This window comes from Eptatretus burgeri, chromosome 2 (genome assembly GCF_056783735.1).
Source record: "Eptatretus burgeri isolate ZD-2024b chromosome 2, Ebu_testis_v1, whole genome shotgun sequence".
Taxonomy (NCBI): domain Eukaryota; kingdom Metazoa; phylum Chordata; class Myxini; order Myxiniformes; family Myxinidae; genus Eptatretus; species Eptatretus burgeri.
The window spans coordinates 114,043,163-114,070,630 of record NC_140962.1 but is presented as its reverse complement, the minus strand read 5'-3'; the positions used below and the strand labels follow the sequence as shown (position 1 = coordinate 114,070,630).

Below are 27,468 nucleotides of genomic sequence, written 5' to 3'. Positions count from 1 at the left end.
GTGCTTGTCTCGTCGCTTCTAATGTGACCACTTTGCTTGTCGTGATGCTTTAAAAATATCTGCTCGGAGTCTCCCAGAAGTGTAAATTAGAAAAGGAGAATCGAAGTAGTGCTCCTTGATCGTCGCACCAAAATGTTTATTCAAAATGAATGCCATTGTGAACATCGGCTTGTGGCTTTCGTTGGCACGCTGTTATCCTGACTTGTGGAATTCCTTTTGATCACTTTTTAAACCAATTATGGTTTAGATTCCATGACCCAGTTAGCGACAGATTGAGCCTTATTTTCCTCTGGCAAGCAGCTCAGGGCGAGTTGTGCATAGTTGTTCCCATTCAGTGAGGTGTTTATTTCACGCGACTCGGTTCGGTGTCTCTTTTCGCAATCAAACATTTTCACCCAACCACTATTCCACATCCAAATTGCTCCACCTTCCTCTGTCCCCTCTCTGTTAACTGATGTCACCAAATTCCTTGTGTTTGCTCGGTTGCTGCAATGTTGTGCAACCGACTCTTTTGATGAGGTAGCATACTCAGAAGCTGAAGTTTTTGAGATTTGAGGTTCGTCGTGCTGACTGCAATGGTGATGCGCACATTTGTGGTGAACATCCAACCGCACAGACCAGTAACCCTGACTACATTCTGGAAAAAGTTTTGTTGTTTGCAATCGATCCTCCTTTGAATGTTCTAGATTGCCATCATTTAAATCACGACATACCTTTTTCACTTGCTCAGGGGGGATTAGTGTTTCTCTTCGAGAGAAGTTTGTTTTCCTTTTCTCTGGTCCACTGTTTTCTCTCTCTCTCTTATAAGTCTCCCAATAATAATCTTGTGCATCCTGTGATCCCTCTTCACTGTAAACTTTAAATTTCATTTTATCTTCTGAAGAAGCACATGAGTTTGCATTTTCTCTCTCTGTAGTTTGCCTCGTCATGGTCTTGTGTGCATCGTCCCCTTTATCATCTTTGTCAGGTTTCCAGATAATGCAATTCATGTTTTGTCTCTTTGTACTTTTCTCTGCTTTCTTGCTCCCCTCTTTCGTTATTCGCTCACGAAGGTCCTTGCAGTGTTCTTTTGTATCTGTGTGTCGCTTTATTGTTGACATTTCCTCAAGCTCTTCCTTACTCGCCTTGCTTTCCTCTTTTGCTATTCTCTCACACATTTTTATCTCCGGTTCAAGGTTACCTTTGTCTTTCTCCTGTTGTATATCTTTTGGTGTAACTTTTGTCCTTTGTTTTTGCTCCAATTTCTCCTCATCCTTGTGTGCTCCAATTTTGACATGTTTCTTTTCTGTTCTTACTTTTGCTTCCATTGTTTTCAATTCCATGTTCTCGTTCCTCATATTTTCACCTGAAATTACTCTTTGTACTTTGTTTGCTTTTGCATTTCCTTTGCTTTCATCCTCTACCCTTGCACCACCTGTTCTCCCTGCTTTCTTGTGGCTATTAGTCCGAAACGCTCTTGATTGCTCGGGAGCTTTGCTGGTGTATTTTGGTTTTTCTGCTCTAGTCTCATTTTGGAATCCCCAACAAAGGCTTTTTTGAGTTTTTAGACCTGCCTTTACCCCAACATCTTCCACCTTTGCATCTCTTTTGCTGGCGTCCATCTTTTGGAATGAATTGTTTCTCGCTTTCAGTTGTCCTTCCTTTTTCACTTCATTGGGCCTTGTTTCCTCCGCTGCCTTTGTTTTTGTTTCTCTGCTCGTCTGCAGTCTTGTTTTTTCCATTCCTCCGTTCCTTGGTTCTGCAGTCTGTTTTCTTTCACCATTTGCACCCTTCATGCTTTCGTTTCTCTCCACATTTTTCCTGTTATTCGTTCTAACATCTTTAATCTTTTGTTCACCATTTATTTTTGTGTTCAGCTTGATCAACCTCCCATCTTTAATCTTCCTTTGGCCCTCTTTGTAACTTTCTCCTTCCTCTGAACCATTTGCCCCCTCATCTGAAGTTTTTGAAGTATTTCTGTTGGTTGTTTGCTCAATACTGTCCTTCCCACTTGCGTTTTTGTTTGCATCAGCAGAATACACTGCCTGTTCAGCCCAACCTTGTCTTTTGCACTCAACTTTATCTCTGCAAGGGCTGCATCTTGCAGCAGGTACCATGCCCTGTTCCTCTTGTTCTAGGTTGCTCGTAGTATAACAGATGTGAGTTTCTCCCGTGTATGTTCCACTCGGGTGCAGCTTCCACAGTTCCTCTTCAGTTGCATTAATTTGATGGCAGTGCTGCTCCTGCTTGAAGTGAAACCAGTTCTCTCTCCCGCAATAAAGGCACAACCACTTGCTCATGCCTGTAAAATACAAGGGAGTATGTACGGGTGAAATTGACAAACCGTCTTCCTTTAGATTTAAATTGAGCTTGTGTGCTTTATATGGCTGGAGTAAGATCTCTGAATACAATCGTAATGGACACCAAAGGAAGGCATACATGTGATGTCAAGCTTGGTGGAGGAATCTAACCTGAAATTTCAGTTTATCTGCAATGTTTTTCAGATTCGATTCATAAGAAAATAACCACCACTATTGAAATGGAAAATATTTGTGTGTTGTATAAGGCACTACATGATTGTGTACAGTACCCTTGGAAAAAAATAATTTTAGTAACAATTTCATGACTTCATTTTCTTCAAGATGCTGCATGCTATTTGTGTTCTACCATTGATCAATTTTGTGTGCAGCACCGCTGGTATGCATCATTGCTTCTCAGCTGTTGCAGTGCCCCTTGGAGGTTACGGCAGGGGGTTGAAATTTGAGGGTGCTGCCAATAACTTGCCTATTCACCAAACAATGCGAGATCCTTCACATTCTTCGACTTGTGTTAGATTGGACACCCTGCTTAACATACGAGTGAGGGCACGCTCGGTTCAACGCCTTACCTGCGAAACACGAATCTGCAGTTTGGCAGGAAAACCCAAAGCTGACCAATCGATGATGCATCACCTTGTGAGATGTGGAACATTGCAGAAGGTGGATTACTATGCCCACTGGGATTTTTTTTTTTTTTAAACTGCCATTACTTTGTTCTCTGGAGTGCCAAGATGGGAAGTATATTTCTCCAAGCATTTGGTAGATTTTTGTTTTGTGGTGCATTTCAAATCTGATAAATTGATTTGTTTAAGTGGGCACAAAATCTGGATGCCAGTTAAGTTTTTCTATAGTACAAGATGAGGCCAAACTGCTTTGCTTAACCTCCAGATGATGGAAATGGGTTTCATGAAGCTTGTTGGGAATGGAGTCATACATGACCCCATATTAACACATTTTATAAATGTAAAAGCATGACTGATATATTTTGACAATTTTGTTCTGGTTTTGGAAATGTACCCCAAGGGAGAGCATCAATGTTCATGTCGGGTTCCCTAGAAAGAGTTATTTGTTTGTGTGTAGAATGTAGATAGATCCTTGCCCTGTGTTGAGAGGTTTGACGGGGGAATGGGAAAGATGCTCGTGTGAAGATTGCTCATTCGAAGCCATGCCTGGCATGGCATGTAGAGAAACCAGGACTGCGCAGTTTGCAGCTATTGTCGATGCATCGGGGGTGGAAGAACATCTGACTGCCTGTTCGGGAGATTTTGTGCCAGAGTGCGGGTCGTGCTGGATTCGGCTGTGCTGGGTATGATGTGGGGCTGGAGAGTTATTTCTGGCGCCCTCAACAAATAGTATTCCTGTTATTTACCTTCAGTAGAACATCAGGTGTACCCAGTTGGTTTATGAAAAATCATCTTCCTTTAGATTAAAAAAAAAAGTATTACTGGGTATGTTGAGAACAATTGGTCTTAAATTAGTTGTGGTAGTCAATCTATTTGATCTGCACTTCATCTTAAACATCACCATGAATTTACTCCTCACCTCATGTCTAAACCCCTGTCTCCTTCATCCTGTGTTCAGTTGAGATTACCCTGGATGTGTGCTCAACCTCCTTTGGCATGTGTCCCCTTTTTTTTTTGTTTGTTTATGGGGACCAAAAGTAAACATTAGAGGTCAAAAGAGGAAATGTTGGTGTTTAACCCTACTTCTTGATTTGTAATTCGACTGATACCGATTGAAGCAAGGTCGAGGCTGTTTATTCCTGGTCTGTGAAGCTCGCTGCAAGCCATGACTGCAGAAAACACCAAAAACTCTCTGCAGAAAAGTTTTTTCAATTTTTTTTTTAACGTCTGCTGCATTTTCCATCCAATTATCGTGGAACGTTGAAGCCAACTTCTTTCTTTAACTTGTTTGTGGGATGGCTTTGAAGACCATGACGTACATTCAAGTTGTCTCCTTTGTGTTAGGAAAGGAGGTGCACAGCATACTACACAAACATAAGTTCATCTTCACTTGCTGTAAGAGATGGTTCAAGCCAAAAATTTTGAACCTGAATTGGAAAAAATAAAAAAGGCATGAATCCTGAATTGATTTTCCATAAATTGTTGGGAAACTTTACTGGGAAAGAAACACCAGCTTGGGCTCTGTTTGAAAGCTTTTCTCGGGTCAAGCTTGAGAAAATGAGGCTTGCACAATCTCTTCTTTATCAGGTGTGGGGTGTCGATAGTGTGGCACAATAGACATCATGGAAGATGAGCATGAAATGATTATCCTGAATTCTGTGTTGACCAGAGCCTTTAGTGGAGTCTTTTTTTTTTTTTTCTTCTTTTTTTTCATCTTTCACATGAAGGCCTCAGCTGATGTGCCCCAACGTGGGCAAGGATGGTTGTGCGTCCCCATTACTAGTTTATCCTTTTATGAAATCAACGATCCCTAATTGGCTTTCCTTTAGCTGTCTGGCACTGTGCTGTATACATCCTTCCACTGCCCTGTATCCGTCATGTCCTTTTGTGTAACTTGTTCTCAGCCTCCCCATTTCTATCATTCCTCTCCATGCCCAGCAACTTGCATTTCCTAACATTGAGTTGCATCTGCCTATCTTTTGTCCAAGTGGTGAACGTGTTTAGGTATTTTCTCAATCCAAATCACAAGGCCCACCATCCCATTTTATGCAAGGTTAAATCCACCTAACTGAACAGCAATCATTACAAACCCTCCCAGGACTTATGTTTGTGGAGACGATGCGTTGATGAGGCAGGTTTATGTTTGTACGTCCGAAAAACATACCTGTGTGGTTTCATTGTTTTGATTGTACCAATTGTATGCATTTTTTTGTTTTATTTATATATATATATATATATATATATATATATTGCCATTCTTGATACACCTACTTTTCCAAACGTACTTGCATTCTTAATAGTTTATTTATTTCGTATCAATGATGAATATCAATTTCGTATCATCAATGATGCAACCAGTCACTGGTTGCATCATTGATGGGAGCACGGCTGTTCCCGTGTTGCAGTACACCTTTTTTCCAGGAAGCTGGTACTCTGTTTTGCTCACCTCATAAGGGTATAGGCTCGGTCAACTCACCTGGTGTTATTTGACTGTGGGACACGGGCTCAAACTCAGGATCCTAAGATTTTAAGCCGGTCACATGAACTGACTGCAAAGCAAACACCAGGATTATTCTTAATTAGGAAGAGTATCTGTTCCCAGAGAGGGGAGAAGTTTGTTAATGTGTCGATTTAAATAATATTTCATGGACTTTAAAAAGGCTTGTGTGCAGTTTTGGCTGTGCTTGGAAGCAAAGCTCTTAGCTGTACAATGGTGATTGATGGAGGGTGGTGGAGGATGGATGTGTCTTTAAAAAAAAAAAAAAAAATGTGCAAAATATCCTGGTTATGATGTAAAATTTGGCATCACCTTTACTCGTACCTGTTCTGTCATTTCATATATACAGAGATAGATAGTCCGTCAGCTGTTACGTTTGGTTGTGGGACGCTCGGTGCAATGTGATTGACTCCTGTTAAGATTATCGTATAAACACTACGTCTCCAAAAGTATGTGGACACCTGCTCCTCCAATATCTCATTCCAAAGTCATGGGCATTGATATGGAGTTGGTCACCACCCCCCCCAACCCCCTCTCTCTCTCTCTTTGCTGCTGGAACAGCCTCCATTCTTCTGGAAAGCTTTTCATGAGATATTGCAACATTGCTGTGGGGATTTGCTTCCATTCAGCCACAACAGCATGAGTGAGGTGGGGCACTGATGTAGGGCTATTAGGTCTGGCTTGCAGTCGGCGTTTCAATTAAGCCCAAATATGTTTGGGCTTCAGGACAGGGTTCTATGCAGACCAGTCAAGTTCTTCCACACCGATCCGAACAAACCAATTATTTGTGCATGGGGGCATTGTCATGCTGAAACAGGGAAGGGCTTTGCCCGAACTGTTGTCACAAAGTTGGAAACGCAGAATTGTTTAGAATGCAATTGGATGCTGTAGTTTGAAGATTTCCCTTCATTGGGACTAAGGGGCCTCGTTTGAACCATGAAAAACAGCCCATGACCATTATTCCTCCTCCAACGAACTTTATAGTTGATTATGCATTGGGGCAGGTAGAGCCTTTGTTGGCATCTGCATTCTCCTGGCATCTACCAAACCCAGATTCGTCCGTCAGACTGCCAGATAGTGAAGCGTGATTCATCACTCCTGAAAATGTTTCCACTGCTCCAGAGCCCAATGACTAGCTTTACACCGCTCCAGCCGACGCTTGGCCATGGAAGTCCATTTCATGAAGCTCTTGATGAACAGTTTGTGCTGACATTGCTTACAGAATCAGTTTGGAACTCGAGCGAGTGTTGCAATTCTCTCGTGAGACCAGCAAGCAGCAGCTTCTTTGCTCTGCAGATCTGGATAAAATCACAAACTGGTCCAACATGTGGAACTTTCAATCCAGACAAATCTCACACTCTCACGATGTCTCTGAAAGGACCATTTGGAACCTTCCCCCCTGCCCCATCCACTTTCTCAACAATCCTCTGGCAGAAGTCCTTTCTTTCAAGCTTCTGGGTCTCACTATCTGCCATGATCTTTCCTGGGAATGCCACATTTCAAACCTGCCCTACAAAGCCAGTTGCCGACTGATTCCTCCATCGTGCAAAGTCCTTCCGTGGCGCACCTGAACTCCTGACCACATGCAAAGCTTTTGTCTGTAGCCTGATGGAGTACTGCTCTCCCCTCTGGACTGGTGCTCCTGCCTCCCACCTCTCTCAGCTTCACCCTGGGGAAACCAAGGCATTTTGGATCATTGTCATCGCCCGTGATGAGGCTGAATTTCTAGGCCTTTCACTCTCTCACCACAGGCAAGTTGGTGGGCTTTGTCTTCTCCCGTCTCCTCTCTGGGCTCCCCCACTCCCCCCCCACCGCTGTCTCTGTGATTTGTTTCTACCATATTTCCACAGGGCGCTCAAGGTCCGCCAACAACCCCTTCTGTTAAAATTACCAAAATCACGAATTGCTGCTCACCTTCACTCTTTCATTCCTCTTTTTTTCCCACCTTTGGAATAAACTCCCTCGCTCTGTTCAATCCCATTCTTCCCTCCAGGCCTTCAAAACAACTGTTCACCACCACCTCTTATCTTTCCCTATTCAAATCCTTGATCTTTTTCCACCCCTGTTAATCCACCCCAAACCCACCTCCTTCAAATTCCCTGCTTTCCTTCCCGAAGGTCCCTGTAATGTCCATCTTGTATGCCCTGTGTTCCCTGCCCCATCCCTCTCCCTTCCACAGATCTAATGTATCTGTTCCTCACTGTTTTGTCCATCTCATGCCCCCTTGCTGTGCGTTGCGTTAGCTCTCATATGAGCCTTGACAAGGTAGACAAAAAAAATTGAGTTTTTTTTTTTTCCACACTACTCGCTTCAGTACTCGGTGGTCCCATTCTGTCAGCTTGTGTGACCCACCACTTTGTAGCTGAGCTGTTGGTCTTAGACATTTCCACTTCACAATAACAGCACTTACAGTTGACCGGAGCAGCTCGAGCAGGGCAGAAATTTGATGAACTGCCTTGTTAGAAAGGTGGCCTCCATTGACGGTGCCACGTTGAAAGTCACTGAGCTCTTCAGTCCGGCCCATTCTCCTGCCAATGTTTGTCTATGGAGATTGCTTGGCTGTGTGCTTGATTTTATAGACCTGTCAGCAATGGGTGTGGCTGAAGCAGCCAAATCCAAGAATTAGAAGGGGTGTCCGCATACTTTTAGCCATGTAATGTATACACAAGATGACCATGGCTGTCCGTTCCACTGTTCGCTATGATGCTGATTGGCTGTGGGAGGCTTGGTGCGATGTGATTGATTCCTGGCAAGATTGTCGTACAAGCTTATTAAAAACTGATATTTGAAACCTGATTACCTATTTGACGATTGAAACTTGTGCCCTAAATAACTCAAAATTCTGTGCCTAGCTAAATTCAGCGAGGAGGAGCGGTTTAAGGAGACAGCTTTATACAAGAGAAAGGAGGTGGTTTTGAGGAGATATGATAGAGGTGTTTAAGATAATGAAAGGTAAAGATAAAATAAGTGAAGATGAATTATTCAACAGAGTAGATGGTGATAGGACCAGGGTCATAGCCTGAAAGTAAAGAAGAGGAGAGGTAAGATGGGAGTAAGGCAAGGGACTTTTACTCGGAGAGTAGTTAATGCATGGAATGGTCTCCCTGGAAAGGTCGTGGCAGCAGAAACGGGGGATAAGTTTAAATTAGAATTAGATAGGTACCTGGAAGTTGTGCCTGGTGTTGGCTTCATGGTTCGTGGTGAGTTTGGGATCCTGGGGTCCTGAGTTCAAATCCCGCTCAGCTGTTGAATTAAACCATGTGGGGTTGACTCAGCCTGTCATCCTTCAGAGAGTCGGCAAAATGAGTGCCAGCTTGCTGGTATCCTGTGTCGGAGTGGCGACCCGTCCAGGGTTATGCTCTATAGCCAAGGAGACTGCTTAAGCAGCACCAACACTCTGCACAGAATATGATACCAATTTCCTCCTCTCTTGGAAGTTATGGAGATAGAGGGGTATGGGGATGTTGACAGGACTTTTAGGTAGTTTGAGCATTGATGGGTGATTTTGTGCATGTGTACGGAGTGCTGTTGGTGTCTCGTCAAGGGGTGTTGTGCGGTTGTTGATGTGTGTTTTGAACCAAGCCCATGCCCCCTCTGAGGGGAAGAAAAAAAAAATACATAAACTTAAAATAAATAGATTAAAAAATAAAAAGATTGCATTTTCTTCTTTGGATCTTGTGTGGATGAATGAGTATGGTGTTCGTGCAAACATGATGTGCTGAACGGCCTCCATCTTTGTCTGATTTCCTTGTATCCGCACAGAACTTTTGTGTTTTTTTCTGCAACCGCTTGTTGGATTGAGAATTCATCTGGAATGTTTTGATGATAATTATAACATCCTAGGTCATGTGGTGTGGTCGTAACTTTGGATTGAAGAAAAATATTGAATGTTTTCTCTGGAATTGCTTAATCGGCGTGAAACTTCACAATTATGATCTAGTAGTGATAGGGAATACATGCTTTAAAGTACCACTTGATTGGACATGGTCTGACGGCCAGAATTTAATTTTGATGTGGGTTTTTTTAATTTTTATTACTTTTATTTTTTGAATAAGGCTCACTTTGGCTGTTCTTGGATGGGTTTGAGGATAGAGTCGCATCTGAAATGTGGAATGTTATCCAGGTTCTTCCTGGTGACTTCATCTTTGCTTTTTTTTCATGTTTGGCTTCCTTCTCATGACTCCAAAGCAGAACTGTACCTATTTGGTCTTCCATTTGATTTGAATTTATTTTATTCCCATTCTCAATTCAATCGAATAATATTTATAAACACCATGGGTCAGTTGTCTGATCAAAGTGGGACGTTTTGGTACCTGGTCATCACTCCCAGCCATTATAAAGTGGCAGTTTTATGTACCTTATTAATTACAGAACACACCAGCACACAAACACCACACAAGTCCTGGTGAGGGTCTGCAATCTGAATGTTCTTTTTCTCGTTTCATCTGTGTGAAGTCATGTGTCGTATAACGGAAGAAGATCGTACAAAAAGGGGAAGCGTGTTGTAAAATAAAATTGCACATTAAAAATTAGAAAATAAAAAATTGACAGAAGCAAGATTCAGTGAGCCAACCACTGACAGTGGGGCCGAAGGTGGGGAGTGGCTGCTGAACTTTGTTCAAGGAGATTGATTATACAGTATTCAGTGACATTGCAAATGTTGTGGAACACTCACCAACCCAGTGGCGTAAGCACTCCAATGAAACGGTTGATGGGGAACAGCTGGCTTGGCAGGCAATTGCTGATCCGTCATCTTAAACACCTGGAGACAACCGAAATAATTGTGAAGCTGTCTCAATTAGACAATTTAATTTTTTTTTTTTTTTTTACAAGTTGGAACTGCTGTGAAGTTCCATTCTTGAGCTTAAATTTTGTAACTTGGTTTAGTTTAAGAGATTCCTGAGGTTATGGCATGTGTGGAAATGAAATAAAGGCATGCCCGATGGGTGTCTCCAGGTATTTATAAGCATTGTAATGCACTCAGTGATTTTGTAGCTATAATGAACATGCATTTGATAATGAGTGAGGAAAGTGGAAAAACAAGCTCGAATGAGCGAAGATCCTCGTCCTCTTAATGATGACGTCATTAAAACGAATATGACGTCATTGTGACATATCAGGTTTGCGATGAATTACACTGAACAACAAATTTTTTACTGGAGATGTGTAAAGTGATTTAGACTAATTTGGGTATGCTGATTTCAAAAATCATAACAGTTTTGCTGTATCACGTCAGGATTTTCAGTAACAGAAATATTCCCATTGCCGAGAAGTCAGGATTTCAATGAAATTTACAAAAATTCATTTATTTCATCATGAATGCTTCAAAATTATAGAAATTACAGAAAAACTCCACTAGAATGTAATTAAAAATGCTTTAGGCATTTGGCTTTGCGTTTGTGCTGCTCTGTGTCAGTTTCACGATGCAGGAACCAGCAGAAATCGCCCATCATGTTCGGGTTGTGCCGCCCTTGGTAACGCGTCTCCATGAGTGAAATCTCTTGGTGGAATCACTCGCCGTGCTCGTCCGAGACTGCTCCCAAGTTGTCAGGGAAGAAGTTCAGGTGCTGGTGTAGGAAATGGATTTTCAGGGACATCCTGGAGCCAAGTTTCCTGAAGGACTCCAGCAGCTGCTGCACTATTTCTTCATAGTTGTCCGCGCGCTCGTTCCCCAAGAAGTTGTCCGTCACAGCTTTGAAGCTCCTCCACGCTGCCAGCTCTTTGGGGTTTAGAGTTGTCGGAAAAGTTTCGTCCTTCATAATCTGTCGGATTTGCGGTCCAACAAAGACACCAGCCTTGATCTTGGCCTCCGACAAGGTGTTGCCAAACTTTTTCCTTGAGGTATAAAAACCCACGCCCATTCAGATCCATTGCCCGTACAAAACTTTTCATCAAGCCGAGCTTTATGTGGAGTGGTGGAAGGAAAACCTTGGCTGGGTCGACAAGGGCGACATGCTTCACGTTGTGTCGACCAGGTACATGCTCTTTTCGCTCTTCCCAATCTTTCTTCGTCCAGTGATTCTTGTCGTCTTTGCTATCCCAGAGACAAAGGAAGCACATGTATTTCGTGTAGCCTGACTGCAGCCCGAACAACAGCGCCACCACTTTCAAGTCTCCGCAGATGTGCCAGTTGAAGTCATTGTACTTGATGGAATCAAGCAGCTGCCGCATAGTCTCATAGGTCTCTGTCATGCCGAACGCGTGAGCCAGTGGGACTGATAGTTTCTCGTTGCCATTGTGGAGCAAAACAGCCTTCAAGCTGTTCTTCCCCGAGTCGATGAAGAGGCGCCAGTCTGCAGGATCGTGATCACACCCAAGTTCTTTCAACAGACCGTTGATGTCACTGCAGAATGTCATCGTGTCTTCCATCTCAAAGAACTCAGCCATGTCTCTGTGACGTGCTCTGAACAAGGATATCTTGGTGTTAGGTTCAAGTAGATTCCACTGCTGCAGCCTTGATCCAAGCAGCTCTGCCTTCGCCTTTGACAGCGAGAGATCTCTTACACGATCATTTAAGTCTCCCTGGTTCAGAAGGTGTGATTCTTGAGTGTCGGGTTCAAAAGGTTCATCATCACCATCCTCTTCACCACTGCTTACAGCTATGTTCTGATCAGCTGGAGGTGTTGGAACGGGGTTCTCGTCATCATGAGGCACAGGTTTACGAGCAGAGACGCAGTCAGCGTACTTGATGTGACCTTTATTCTTCTTGTTGAAGCCGGCGATGCTTGTGCAGCAGAAATTACAATCATCATCATGATTCTGCGGCTCATGCCATATCATGGGCACCGCAAATGGCATGCTCGCGCGCTTGCCCATCAACCACTGAGTCAAGGTTGTGTGACAGCTTGTGCAGCAGATGTGTGGTGCCCAGCTCTGTTCTTGGTCCCCCACCTTACACCCGAAGTAGTGAAAGTAGGCGGCCTTCATTTTCACTGCTGTAGATATACTTCGCTGTTGATCTTTTTTGGTATACCGACCACAGACATAACAGAAGTTGTCAGGATGATTGGTACAGGAACGCCTACTCATCTTTATCTGAAAGAAAGAAATATAACACAAGTTAACAACAATTGTACGAAATAGACATGTTAAAGACATATGTAAATTTCATTGAAATCCTGACTTCTAGGCAATGGGAATATTTCTGTTACTGAAAATCCTGACGTGATACAGCAAAACGGTTATGATTTTTGAAATCAGCGTACCCAAATTAGTCTTAATCACTTTACACATCTCCAGTAAAAAAAAAATTTTGAAATTTGTTCAGTGTTATCTGTGCTAATGCCCTGCTTGATTCCCGCAAACAAAATTCAAACAGATTGCCGAGTTTCGGAGATAATGGTATAGGCGATTTGAATTAGCGGTGATATGATGTCAACTTTTTTTTTCGAGGAAGAATTTCCAAAATCGGAGATTGTTACTGCCTGCGCGTGGGCTTTCTGCATATACCTGGCAAGTTTCATGAAGATCCGATAAACTCTGGGTTGTGAAACAAAAAATGTCATAAAAATTGATATGATGTCATAGTGATGTATCATATGTGCGGTAATTCATCTCTTCTAATGCTCCATTCGATTCCCGCAAACAGAATTCAAAAAGCTTGCCTAGTTTGAGAATTTTTTAGGCAATGTCCATTCGCGGAGATATTTTGACGTCATTTTTTTCGAGGAGGAATTTTCAAAATCTGAGATGGTTACTGTCTGCGCAGGGTATTTTTACATATATACGCCAAGTTTCAGGAAGTTTCAATGAAAACTGTAGGCTGTGAACCAAAAAAGTCCACAAGAACAACAACGTAAGTAAGACTTAGAGATCCTCCACGAGGATCTAAAAAAGTTTATCGTGAAGAAATCGCTGCGACCTGTTCCAAGTCGAGGCATTGTTTAAGGCCCGGTCCCACCTTGACGTTTTAGCCAGCGATGGCAACGTATTAAAATGTATGTAAAACGCTGGCTGACGTTGAACTTTTGATGTTTTTTTTTTTTTTTAAGATTCGGACGTATTCATAACGAGTTGGTCGTATGCATAACATATTAGTAATGGACACAGAACGTTTCGTTGTGTTATAGATAACTTATACCAACGAATGCTGAACCTGTTGTTGGCCTACACAACCTATGCCCAACGATAGGCTACGTCAAGACATCGTCGGCGATGCGTGCAACGCGCTATGCCTAAGTTAGACTATTAAAAGGCTGACTCACAACGATTCGAATCATAACTGCCGTAGAAATGGAAGTGACAACATCACGGTCACACCTTGGCGATCTTGCCAGCGTATGCCGACCTAAGAAAAATGTGTCTAAAACGTTGGGGGCACGTCAAATACGGTATGAGTAAGTTTGGTATACGTGAGTAGAACGCTAAAGTATGCTATCGTACGTCAAGAAATTTTAAACATGTTCAAAATTTTACGACGTACTCGGCGTATGACACACGTTCCGCATGCGATGGGGACAAGTTTTACACACGATATGTGGACGCTTACACACGTCCACAAAGGCTACTTATAAGTCGAAACACGTCGCGGTAATGTCTTTTTTACGCGAAACTTATTTCTAACTTATGTTTGACGTGCTTTGCACCAATTCTTTACGTAGTCCCAACACACATCGACGTATGTAGACGTATTCCAATGACGTCTTCCGGTCGACAAAAAAAAAAAAATGAACTTGTTTCTAACTTACAACTGCCATATAAAGACGTGTTCCCAGCGGTTTTGGGAATTGGTATATAAAAATGCTGCTCATAAAAGGGGAACCCAACAGTGTTTTCGAGTTCCTTTTTGAGTCGATGTCCATGTCAGCAGTAACAGTATCAGTATCAGTATCAGTATCAGTATTAGTATTAGTAGTAGTTTGTTCATGTTTGCAGTAGTAGGTGAGTGTGAGGGGGAGGGTGTGGGTTATGATGGATTGTCCTTGCGTTTAACGATTTAAATGATAAACTCAACGATTTAAATGGCTGCATCTCCACTATTGAAAGTAGACGCTTGCGCTCAACAATTGGATTTTTTTTACACTCAATGACTTTTAAACGGTACCACTCAACTATTTTCATTGTTTACAATGAACGATTTAAATTGCTGTCACTCGCCTTTGTTTTTTGACGTTGGGGTTTGGAAATTTGAAGCGTTTCTTCTGAACGTGTTAAAACGCTCAAACTCGACTATTTTAAATAGACGCTGCCGATGGACAATTGGAATCGTAGCCAAGCTCGACATCGAAGTGTGAACATCCTCGTCATGCCCAAGAAAAGTTTGAAGAATGCTGCAAATAAGTGTCCTGGCCGTGGCCGTGGACGCTGACGCAAGGACGATCCATTATACCGACGTCTTTCAGCCTATGAGTAACTTAAAAGTAACGTCTGTCGACGTGTGGCAACGATCGCGTAACGTGCCAACACGTTAATCATAGGTTAGAAATAAGTTTCGTGTACGCTAAACACTACCTCGGCGTGTCTCAACTTATGATTAACTTACAAGTAGCATGTGTTGACGTCTGTCAACGATCGCAGACCGTGCATACAACTTGTGGCCAGCGTAGTGGAACGTGTGAGTCATACGCCGGCATTCGTCGTGAAATTTCAAGCATGAAAATTTGAGGACAACCGAAAAGTACAACGTTTAAAGCCAACGTACAACGACGTATGGCAGTGTTTTTCAGCGTGCTCTCAATGTTATCAAAACTTACCCATAACGTATTCAACGTGTGCCAGCGTTTTAGAAAAAAAATTCAAAAATCGGCATACGTTGGCTAAAACGTCAAGGTGTGACCGGGCCTTTAGGTTGATGGTCCTTCCCATGAGCTCAGTCGCTGTTTGTCTCATGTACCAGTCCTGTGTCCTGTGTTGCACTCCGTGTATTCGTCTATGTCCAGGATTCCCAGGTGTGAGATGTGTGGGTCCTGTGAAGCCTCAGATCTATGAGCCTTCAAGATCCTGTGAAAGTAATAAAACCTTTGAGGTGTTGGAGGCCAAGAAAATGCAGACCCCATTTGTGAAAATACTGACCTTCATCGTGATTCATCATCACTGCAATTGAGGCATTTGTTCTGATGCTCAGAGCGAATGCCACAGAAGACTGAAGTTCCTCTTCCAGTGTTTCTCTGCTAACAGGACCTTTTGAGCTGTGTTTGCAGCTTGAGCCGTCACCCCAATTGTCGGTATCCTGCTGTGGTCTCGTCCTTCCAGGTTCCTCAAGTTTGATGAGTGCAAGTGGAATTACGGAGACCTGTTGATGGAGTCGCGATTTGAGGGCACACGTTTAACAAACGCTTTGAAACCGCTTTATTTTCACTCTCCACTTGTGTTTTGTGACGTCATAAACGTTTTCTGACGTCACAAACCTTTTTGACGTTGGACCGGAATCGTTGGTTATTAGCTGCTTAATTTATTATTGGTGTTAATTTAAGAAATGAATTTTCTTCCCATCTTTCCTTTACTTGGTGATGAATAAATTAAATAAGCAAGAAGGAACAGGCAGGTATTTAATAAAATAAAAATTAAATGGTCGTGGAGGGAGGGTCTGTCGTGCTGGGAAGGAAACTTGAGGCAGCGATTTTAATCATGATGGATGGTTGTAAAATTGGGTGCCTCGTGTGCCAGCATTCCTTGGTGGATGTTAAACATCCCATGGTGTCCTTCATGAAGAGTAGGCAAGTCATCGCCGGCATCCGAAACAAATTACAAATTCCTGCCTGAGCCGCAGTTGAAAGTCAGGCCTGGCCATCCGGTTCGTGAAAGACGGATCAAAACTTCTCCCAGCCCCCCCCCCTCAAGAATGTGGGAATCATTGTGGAAGTTTAATGAAGAGGACGATTATCTTTGAATCATGAGAAAAGTGAATTTTGTTGAAGCTCGCTTGGAGTTGGTTGGGAGCGGCGATGGAGCGTTTTGGGCTGGGGATGCATTGGGTTGATGGTGTGGTTGGGGAGAGATGCTTAAAATTGCCCCAAAATGTGTTTTCCAACAACACCTGGATGGCCCTTTTATAGGTATCCGTCGGGACAATGTGAAAACGTGAGGAATGACACGTTCGGTTCACAACTGATGAATTAGTCCTTCCTTTGATTGCACAAGCTGTCTGGAAGTGTCATTCAAGTGGACCATTTTCATCAGGAAAGAGTGGGGAGGGTGACATGACTGGTGTGGAGGTTGTGGGTTCTGATAGAAGTATTGGGCATGCTGCTAGGGTGGGTGGCACTGAGTGGGTGTGATGGGTGTGGGTGAATATGGAGTGGAGGGCTGCACAGGTGGGGACGTGGGTTCAAATGGTCATGAGGTGTTGTGAGATGAAGTTTGGTGAGCAATCCAACTGGAGTACAGGAATTCAACGCTGCAGGGACAGTCAAAACAGCCCAATGGAACGCCGTCCTGTTGAAAAATGATATCGAGTTGCAGGTCTTCAATCTGTGGGAAGGCGGGTCCTTCCAACATGTCACTGTCCTCCGCAAAGAAAAACGGACCAACCAAGCAGTCATGGAGAAGGCCAGACCGTACATTGACCTTTGGACTGCCGCGTACGTGTTCAATGACCATGTGGGGGTTTTCAGAGCCCCAGATCCTCACATTGTGCTGATTGACCTTCCTGATACATCAAAGAAATCTTCATCTGTGAACATGACCTTTTTCAGTTGGTTGTCATTCTCTACGCGAATGAGCACTTCCAAAGCAAAGGCTTTGGTTTTGGTTGTCATTTGGTTTGAGTTCCTGTCAAATCTGCAATTTATAGACGTAAAGCTTCAGTCTATTATACAAAATCGTACATGCAGTGGTGGTTGGTGGTCAGAGTTCTCTGGATGCACGTCGGTTTGATCTTCTGGAACTTTGTTGAAATGATTCAGGCACTCGTTCAACGTCTGCTGCACTTGTGCTTGGTCCACCGGGACTTTTCTGTTCCTGACAACTTCCAGTTTCCTTAAACCTTTTGTACCACTCTGATACAAGTCCACAATGGTGGATTCCTTCCATACCTTGTAAACAAATTACGCTGAACTTGCATGTCAGATCTCATCTCGATGAACCTTTCAACGCACTCAGCTTTTTTCCTGTGGAGTCGCCATTTTCCATTACATTAAACCACCAGACCTGGAAATAAGGGTGTTGTATCATTTGTAGCACTGAATATATTAATAACCAAAGTTGTCCAGGTCTTTTTTTAAAGACCCAGTACATCCATCCATTGGGACCATACTCTGTACAGAGCGTCGGTGCTGCCAAAGCAGTCTCCTCGGCGATTGGGCACAAGACTGGATAGGTCCCCACTCTGATGCAGGATACTTAAATGGCTCAATCACCCCAGCAAGCTGGTACTCTTTTTGCCGACCTCAGAAGGCTGAGGCTGAGTCAACCCCACCTGGTATTAATTCAACAGCAGAGCAGGATCTGATCTGAACTGATCCCAAATCCACCACCCACCACAAACAAATCGTTGAGAACCTGCTTCAGAATGCAAAAGACCTCAGAGTGTGGCAAAGATTTACATTATAACAGGACAATGACCTCAAACATACAGCCAAAAATATTAGAATGGTTACAGAAGAACATGACAGACCTTGAATGGCCCAGCCAAAGGCCAGACTTTAATCCCATTAAGAATCTGTGAAAAGACTTGAAGATTGCTGTTCACCAACACTTCCCAACCAACTTGACCAAATCTGCAAGGAAGAATGGGAGAAAATCCCCAAATCCAGATGTACAAAGCTGATACAGACAATACCCAAGAAGACTCGAAGCTGTAATCGCTGCCAAAGGCGCTTCGACAAAGTATTGATTCAACACATTTCAACTTTTCATTTTAAATTAATTTGTAATAGTTTCTGAAAACATGTTTTCACTGTCATGATGCAGTATTTTGTGTAGATTAGTGACAAAATATTTAAATTTAATCCATTTTAAACTCGGGCTGTAACACCAAAATGTGACAAAAGTCGAAGGGTATGAAAACTTTCATCGTCCTCAAATCCCTACCCATGACTTTTTTTCTTCTTCTTCTAAACCCTCATTAAACCTACCCCAAATGCACCCCCATTATTTGCAGCTGAGTGTTTCCACCCCCTTTTCCTATTAGCACATTTTCTTGGTTGTTGCCTCTATTTGTGGTCCCAATGTCACATTGCCTTTTCACACCAATAACCTCACTATCAAGGTGTGCACATCAGGTACATGTGTGCCAACGTAAAATATCTCATTTTTCTGCTTCATGAATAACAATGCTCAACGATACGATGAAGAAAAGTGATGGATTTGCATCATTCAGATGATCCACCGAAATCGACCCCAATATAAATTCCAAACACTTGTCTGTCTATTTTGAAGGTCATGACAAAGCAATCCACCTGCACAAACTTTAAGGAAGCGTCATCAGTCTTGATCCCTCAATCAAATGTAAGCTGCATCTCATGGAAAAGGGAAAGGATGAAGATGCACAAGATGGAACAATTTTGTCCAACATGAACCTGTCCAGTCAACCATTTTAACACAACTTCAAACAATACAAAACCACAACTTCATGCAAATCCAAAGATCAGTTGGTGCAATTCAAAATTATCAAACTCAACGGAATCCTTTCATCTCCTCTCCGTGTCAAGGCTGGAGTGCCCTGAGGCAGTGTTTTGGGCCGAGTACTAATCCTGACCTTCATCAACATCTCAAACTCTGGAAAATCCTCTGTGTATTTGCTGATGACTCCACCCTCTGCCGTGACATCCTTCGGAGGCAGGCTGGAGCCTCTTCCCTCTCTTCAGATCTCAGAAAATATGTATTTTTTTAATCACAAGCTGGTCAAACACTTGGAACACATCTTTCAATCCTGACAAAATGTCTCACTCACCATCCATATCTGAAAGACCATCTGGCAGACCCACCTATCTCCTCCCTCTTGAAATTCAGTCATTCAAACTCTTGGGCCTCACCCTCAGCCATGATTTTTCTTGAGCAAACCACACTTCGAAAGTTGGCTTACAAAGGCAGTCGCCAACTGTGCATTCTCCTTCACACCTTCATTTTTTTAGATCCACAGCTTGGTGTTGCAAGGTGTTCACCAAGGCCCCTCCCCGCTGAGGGAGGTCCATAAATTCCCGAGCACTCTCTGAGGCACGAGTCTTTTTGGGGTCTTGGAGAGTTTTTGGAGGGTTTTTGGTGTCACGAAAGGGGTTTTTTTTGTTACGGTCGTCGAGGCGGCAAACGTGTCTCTGCTGGCCCTCTACAAGGAAAGAGTGGCGAACCCCCCCCCCCTCCGTGGACCCTGCCACTCACCACCAAGCTCCGCCACGAACCTCGAGTCCCACACGTGCGACTGTGGACCAAACCAGCGACCATTGTCAGGTGCTGCAGCACAGAGTACCCCCCTTTCTCTGACAGCCAGGTGCCCAACCGAACTCTAACCCCAACTTGTCTCTCTCCTCGGCTGCGAGGGTCCGTTAAAGAACTCTGGGTTTCTTTTCGTTTGTGTGTGTCTGTGTGTGTGCCCGTCTTTTTAAGTAGAACTGAATAAGTTTTTGGATCATTGTAAATACTTCTTGCATATTCACATTGTCTTGCTTTGGGTCTCTTTACTGTCAATAAAACTTGTTAGAAATGTTCCCAGTCTGTTTCTGTCCCTTCTTGAATTGGTCCAGCATGGTTCGGATCCTAGTTTAGGTGGGGGTTTTATCCCCGATAATCCATTCATTCCAACCGGCACGGCTTTGCGTTTCCGCTCGGCTGCACACGAACCGGAGTTGGTAGTCGGAACTCTACCGCAGTTGGAAGAGTGACCCGGTTCGAGCAAGACGTGCCAAGGGCGTGGTTTCCCCAGTAGTCGAAATCGCGTAGTTAAATTGGTTATAGACAAATAGACCCTACGCTACACGGTTGAGATATTGGTGACCACGGTCGGATAAACGACCTGCCGGCTCGCGGAGTTATCAGAGGGACAGCCCACAATTCCAGGGAGTTTGGTAGGATGACAACACAAACATTCCACACCTTGTGGTCATTCTCACCACCGACCCCCAGCCCACAATACAGACTCGCTAGTCACCTCTGCTCATTTGTTCATCTTTTTCTTTCCCACCTGTGGAACCAACTTCATTACCTTCAATCTCATTCCCTCCTGGGCTTCAAGACAACTGTCCACCATCTCAGATCATCCCCCATCCAAAACAATGTTTTCCTCCATTCACCCCCACCTCTTTCCATGTTCCTAGTATTTCATTTCACTTGAGATTGTGTTTATGCCTGTATCCATCTTCACCCACTGCATCCTCCCCTTGCTCTCATTCTTCCCCACATTCCTTCAAGTCTCTTTTGTCCCCTCCACCTCGCTCTTTACATTGGCCTTTTCGTTCTGTTACATCCTGATCCATTCTTGCTCCTCCATGCACCTCAACTGTCAACAAAAATAAATAAAATAAAAACTCATTTCAAACAAACTTCCTTTCGTTACAAATTAAAACTTAATGCAAAACAGCAAATGATACAAAAGTGGAGACACAAACACCGGGGAAAAAAAATCTGTAAATCCAGGTTTATTTCTCAGATTTCAGTGAAGATCCAGCGCCTCAGATCTGATTTTCCCCCAAATCACGTCCAACGTAAATAAAGCTTTATCAAAATAATTCTTCTGCCGACGTGAGCGGAGTACTTTGAGAACAGCGGTTCAGGCTCCGACTCGCTCAGGATTGCTTCTGAACCAAAGCTCCGGATCAAAAAGCCACAAAGGGCATTTGTGGACTAGAAAAGTCAACATTTTTCATAAAACGTGGGTAAAACTGCAACGCAATCGGGTTGTGAAGGTACATTACCCACTACAATCCTGCAGCGGAAGATTTAGCTAGTGCATTGTCCCAATGCAGGATTACTTTAGTTTGAACACAGGACAGGAAGCCAACAGATGTACAGAGTGTATGGTAGTGCTATTAGAGGAACTGGGAAACAGCCAGGAAAAGAAGCTCACATCGACAAACATCCTGGAAACAGCCAGAGTACAATCTTCATTTGAAGCCTGCAATAATAATAATAATAAAAAAAAAGAAAGAAAAAATCCTCCTGGCTGATACCCATCCACAGCCTATGCTTATTTTATTTCATTTCACAGAGGTACCAGTAGAGCAGTCTTAAGTGTTTTAACACTAGCAATTCCAGAGAAATTAAACAAACTAGAGGGAATTACCTATAAAAAGCACAAACGGTAAACAAACCCTCAAAATGAAAATTTCACTGCTGTTTGTGCACAGTCCAGTTTGAAAGACTCCGGAAATGTCTCGTGTCGCGTTGTATTGCGTGTCATGTGCGAGGCAAAAGCAAAACGTCAGCCCCGTCTTGATTCATGGCAAAAGACAACCGGTGGCATTGTGGATAACAGCACACACAACAATAAGCAGGCAACAGGGCAGAGGCTGGTGCTGGAGGGTCGAGGGGAGCGGAATGGCCCTAAAAAGGTGCCTGAAGCAGCAGTCGTGAAGAGGTCCTCAAACGTCATTTTTGTCCAGAAGGTGCCGGCTTTTCATGGAGTAAGAGAAACAAAATCCCCACAATTGAGGCCAGTTCGAGCTCAAATGCCAACTTGATAGACTTCGGCGTTCAGGCAGCAAAAAGGACAAAAAAAACAAGAAATATAAAACCTAAAACAAAATAAACGAGGATATTGATGGAACCCAAGATATCCAAATGACGCGTATCTACCCAAGCGTTCAACAGGAAAAACCAGTACAAGTTGTACCATCATGGCGGTCATGGGCTCCACCAAGATGCAATACGGCAAAAGGAAACGCCAACGAGTGTTTCAGGTCAGCAGAAAATATTGCATGACCAAGACGTCTGCATCAGGAATGGACAAGACAGAATGAAAAAGGTCAAATGTCATCATCCGAAGTGTCGCTGCTGGTGGTGTCTGTCTCGACCTCTCCTTGCAGGTTCAAAGCTGTCTTCCAAGATGGGAAGGCAAACGCTACCCCAGGTGACACAGCCACAGGCCCATTCTTACGTAGCCCGTTCCGCCGCAGTCCATTCATTTGCAACTGAAGTTGTTGGGGAGGGAAGGGATGGGGTTGGAGAAAAGAAATGACGTAAGTGCAGAAGCAAATAAATCGGCAAACCGGACAAAAATAAAAGGTAAAGACTGCAGGAAAAAGTTGGAGAACATTGGAGAAAAATGAGAAACCAGTTCCAATAGAAAATAATCAACAAAAATTACCACCGTGTGGGGGGGTGACGGTCATCTCTATAATGTTTTTTACTATCATAATTGATGAACCGTTGCAAGATATCTCCTAAAATGACACTCGATAGGTTTTGAAAATGGCGACTTTCATCACAACTTTCGTGACCTTGACCATGACCTCGAATCTGGGAAAAAATATGTCGTTGGGTATCACTCATCGACCTCTACCCACATACCAAATTTCATCAAGATCGGAAGGAAAAAGTTTTCTTTGTACCAGGAGGTGTTTTTGACCATCTTCCAGGTCACGTGGCGGCCAAACGGGACGGAAATTCAAAAATCTGTCCGGTTAGATACAAGATAATATTTTTTACTATCATAATCAATAAACAGTTGCCGAATATCTTGTAGAATGGCAGACTAGATAGGTTTTGAAAATGGCGATTTTTATAACTGACGTGACCTCATGACCTTGACCCTGACCTTGAACCCAGACAAAAGTTATATCGTTGTGCAACACTCATCGACCTCTACCCACATACTAAGTTTCATCAAGATCAGAAAGAAAAATCGTTGACGGACGGACAGACATTTGGTCCGGCTTTATTAGGTCATCTCGGTAGAGATGCCCTAAAAATGAAGCGATGTTTCACATAATTAGACAAAAGTTAAACCAAGAAGAGATAGTGATGCCACAGCAAATGGAATGTTATGAAAAAATAAGCAAAAATATTTTCCAAAATTGGACCAAAAACGAAGTCATATCTTTGGCAAAATTATGCAGGAAGCCTCAAAATGTGGTAGCAAATCGACAGGCATCAGATATAATCATGAAAATGTCCTTATGTTTTGGTTGAGAACAATATTACGAAGAACAGTGAGCCTCAATCTTGCATAAAAAAAACAACCTCCGCCAAGCTGAACAGTGTACATTTTGTTTCCCACCGATAGGCCGGATGTGGATCCGAACTTGAACCAAAATCAAATTGGCTTGTTCTTGTCACATAACCAACTCATCCACCTCATTTTGTCAAAACTCATCCACAACTTTTTTTTAATATTATGCACTATATAGTTTTCAGCCCCATCTCTGACAAAAAATTGTCATTTTTTTTATGACATGAACATGCTGGACCTGAGCTATACACCAAGCACAAAAATGATTTCCCCAGGCTTTTCCGATGCAAATCCACCACCTGAATTAAATTTACGAATTGCAGGCTCAGTCTTTTTTTTTTTTCTTTTTTTTTTAACCAGTTTGTCCTGTTCTCAATCAAGTGCAGAATCCAAACATTCTCCGAGTAGGACCACATGGGTAAATATTGAACACAGCAAAATACTGACAAAACTACTTAGCGGCAAAATATAGCCTAACACAGGAAGAGTGTGACGCTTTTGAAGTGCAATTTCGTACACCAGCAAGACCGATTCCATATTCAAAAGGATAGTTAACCAAGGAGAATCCAATGTAAGCCGAAAGTATTCCCAATATTTAATCAAGACTGTTCAATTTGGAACAAATACTGCCAAAGCTCGATCATACCACAACTTGAAAATAAATTCCTTCAAAGGACAATTCCACACTGTGATGGACATCAACTCAAAAAACAAAATAAGTAAATAAAACTTCATCGCTGGCAATACTAATCAAGTGCAACCGAATGGGTGAACATGGGAGTTTGTCCAAACAATTTGTTCCTTCTTGGCTCTTCTATTTTGTTTGAGGAGTTTGTCAAGCAATGGGCCAATTTTCACGAGGCAATCAAGGCCGAATAATCGATATTTAAACATATAAGAGCGAGTCTGTTTGTTCCTCATATGTTTCCAAACCCCTTGGTGAATTTCCCTGAAATTTACTGTACAGCAATATTTTCATAACCGGAAGGCCAACGTCGCAATAAAAACTTCCATTTATTAAAATATTTAAAAAATATATTAAAAAAGGAATAACGGTGCCTTAAATGACCTCCTGTCTCCCGGCTGAATGTGCACGTGCATGTGCAGTCCAAGCTCTGCCCCTCTCCCGCCGGAGGTAGGTAACCGTCAACGTTGGGTGATTTACGAGTAGATTCAAATAACACACTCCTTCCATAATCTAGGCAACCCGATCTTGAGTGGGTGACCCAACATGTTATAAACGATTTCACAGCAAACTTCATTTTAATGTGGTTCTGAATAAATCTCATTTCTTTTTTTCTTGGCACATATGGTACATTTTAAATTATTTATTTTACCATGCAAAGCACATCACTTTCAGCAAGCATTTGACTTGCAATTTCAGTGTGCATCAGATATATAAAGTCAAGGAAGAAGAGCGATTTATAAGATGCAAGGAAATGCTGTAAAAACAAACAAACAAAACCACAAGATCACAAGGGGGGAGTGAAACAAGACTTCACAGTGAATGAAGGCAGAAAGGGGTTAAACTACGGCAATGAGAAATGCATGCATGTGGGGAAAGGGGTAATGCAGACAAGGCCCAATGAGAGCACGTGTCACTGTACCTTCTCCTTAATACGCTGAAATTCACGCATCTCATCTTCAGTTAGCGGAGTCGAGCATTCATCATCACAAAACTCCTGCCAGCCCATCTCCTTCAGCAGCCTATGTCATGAAAGGTTGTGATTAGATTTATACAATGCCCAGTCTTGACTTCAAACAAGTCTTTTAGCACTTTGATCAACTAAGAAGTACATTACAAACATTTTGTTTCACTCAGGTGATGGCTGTAATAACTCAGGGATACAGTGCCTGAGCAGTCCAATACGAGTGCCCATACAGTACAAGCATTCATAATTTTTTTCAAAGCGTAAGTGCTCAAATTTCTTGTTTGTATTTGGAGGAAATGACAGATTTAATGGCATCCTCAACCAGCAAAATAAAAGTAGGCCATCTACTTGTTACATCCAGATGGGAGTACAGGAGGTTGAAGAGTTGCGAATGCACAAATCACAGTTGATATCGATGGAAGTACCAACATCAACTGTAGTTTTCCCCAATTAATTTAGTCGATCATGCGTAGTTTAAATTGGTAAATTTCTCAATCATATTTTCCATTATTGTAATACACAGATAGCTCCAAAGTATTGAAATAGGATCTCAGCATCAATGAGCAGTGTGCCAAGATGAGAACACTAAAGGGGATGGCCTAGTTGGTGGTTTCAGAGTCACATGGCTCATGTTGCCAAGATAAAAGATTAATTCCTTTTTAATGTGTTGACTACATGTTGTCTACAAACATAATTCATGTGAACTGCACCGATATCTCAAAATAAAATTGTCATACACCTTGTGTACAAGCTCCACCAAGAGTCTTAGATCATTGTTGAAAAAAAGAAGAAAAAAAAACCAACAACAAAAAGAGCAGAGATTGCAGACCCCCACCAGGACTTGTTTTGTGTCGTCTATTTTGTGTGTTGTTTGTGTACTGATGTTTTACGTAATTAAAGAGAGACATAATTAGAACTACTTTATAACTGCTCGCAGTGATAACCGGGTACCAAGCCGTCCCGCTTTGATTGGACACCTGACCCTAACCAACGACGTTTACCATCATTTAATTAAATTTAGAACGGGATTAAAATAAATCCAATTCAAATCAAATGGAAGATCAAATAGATACAGAACTGCAATGGAGTAATCAGAAGGAACCTGAACAAGCAAAAAGCAAAGATAATGTCATCAGGAGGAACCTGGATAGGATTCACATTTCAGGTGCTGCTCGTCTACCCTCAAACCCATCTAGAAGCAGCCAAGTAAGCCTTTTTCAAAAAATAACTAAATATTAACCCAAAATAAACCAGGCCCCCAAAAAATTTAATAATCCTGGCTGCCAGACAATGTGTCCGATCAGGTTGAAATTTAAAACAAATATTCCCCATCACGACTCGATCATAATGGTGAAGTTTCACATCAATCGATTGGACAATTCAAGAGAAATAATATTTCAAAGATTTTTGCTCAATCCGATACGGCTGCCAAACCATGTAACATCAATTATTCATGAATACCCTGGTATTCCCAAGCCTTGGGGAAAATTAGTCTGAAGTTTCCCCTCGATTTGTTCAGCCATTCTGGTGAAGATTTTCATAAGTTTTAGGATAAATCCAATATGGCTGCCAAACCATGTGACGTCAAAAAAAAATTCCACTCATCCCATGAGGAGTACTTGCTGTTTGCCAAGTTTCAATTTTTCCCTTCGTGTGGTTTCCCATTTTTTTCCCATTTTTCCAACATGGCTGCCACATCACATGACCTATGACATCATAATTATCAATAAAACATTCTACATGAGTAATCGCACCTTTGTTGAAAATTCTCTCTCAATCCGACAAGTGGTTTCAGAGAAAAACACTAAAGTTCTGTGTGGACAAACAAACAAACAAACGAAAACAAGCTAACCAAAAAGAAACGCATCCAAATGCAATACCATCTCCTCCGGTGAGGGCAATCAATGGGAAAGATGATAATGGTCGTTAATAAGCAAAGAACATGTGGCGGCGGTTTGCAAGTCAAACTGCGATAGCTCCCCGAGGACGAGTAATGAAAAGCAGTGAAACCATCATCACTGAGCGGCACTTTAAAAAGCTAGTTTATAATTTATGACAAAGAAAATTACACATACATGTTATTTAAACATCAAAACTTGTACCGACTACACACAACCAATTTAAAGTAAAGGAGAAACAATTAAAAGTAAATAAATGAAGAATAGTCACACTGTCAAGTGATACTTCTGTATTTGAGAATAATTAAGTGACTTGATACAGGGACAATATGAACTAATCAAGCTTCATCAGAGTTCACCTTCATTGCAGACTTAGCATTGTGGATATATCCTGGGTGGAGCTGAAGTGCAAGTGAAACGAATTGCAGCATGTATAAATGAAAAATGCTTTCAAAAGCCTT

At 42.4% G+C, this 27,468-nt stretch overlaps 2 protein-coding genes across 3 annotated transcripts in view; both read right to left on the bottom strand.

Moving 5' to 3' along the window:
* Positions 1–119: 119 nt before the first annotated feature.
* LOC147032865 (uncharacterized) lies at positions 120–15,708 on the bottom strand. The gene is made up of 2 exons (XM_085870808.1): positions 15,429–15,708; positions 120–2,281 (listed from the first exon to the last, which is right to left on the bottom strand). The coding sequence occupies exons 1-2, from the start codon at positions 15,445–15,447 to the stop codon at positions 237–239; spliced, it is 2,064 nt and encodes a 687-aa protein (XP_085726934.1). The 5' UTR covers positions 15,448–15,708; the 3' UTR covers positions 120–236.
* Positions 15,709–20,911: 5,203 nt separating this feature from the next.
* LOC147032864 (vasculin-like) overlaps positions 20,912–27,468 on the bottom strand; it is a 97,189-nt gene continuing 90,632 nt past the window's right edge. For both annotated transcript variants that reach the window (XM_085870804.1, XM_085870805.1), the window contains exons 10-11: positions 25,065–25,164; positions 20,912–22,417 (exon numbers count right to left, since the gene is read on the bottom strand). In XM_085870804.1, the coding sequence (XP_085726930.1) occupies positions 22,253–22,417; positions 25,065–25,164 (265 nt within the window). In that variant the 3' untranslated portion in view covers positions 20,912–22,252. The remainder of the gene's footprint in view (positions 22,418–25,064; positions 25,165–27,468) is intronic.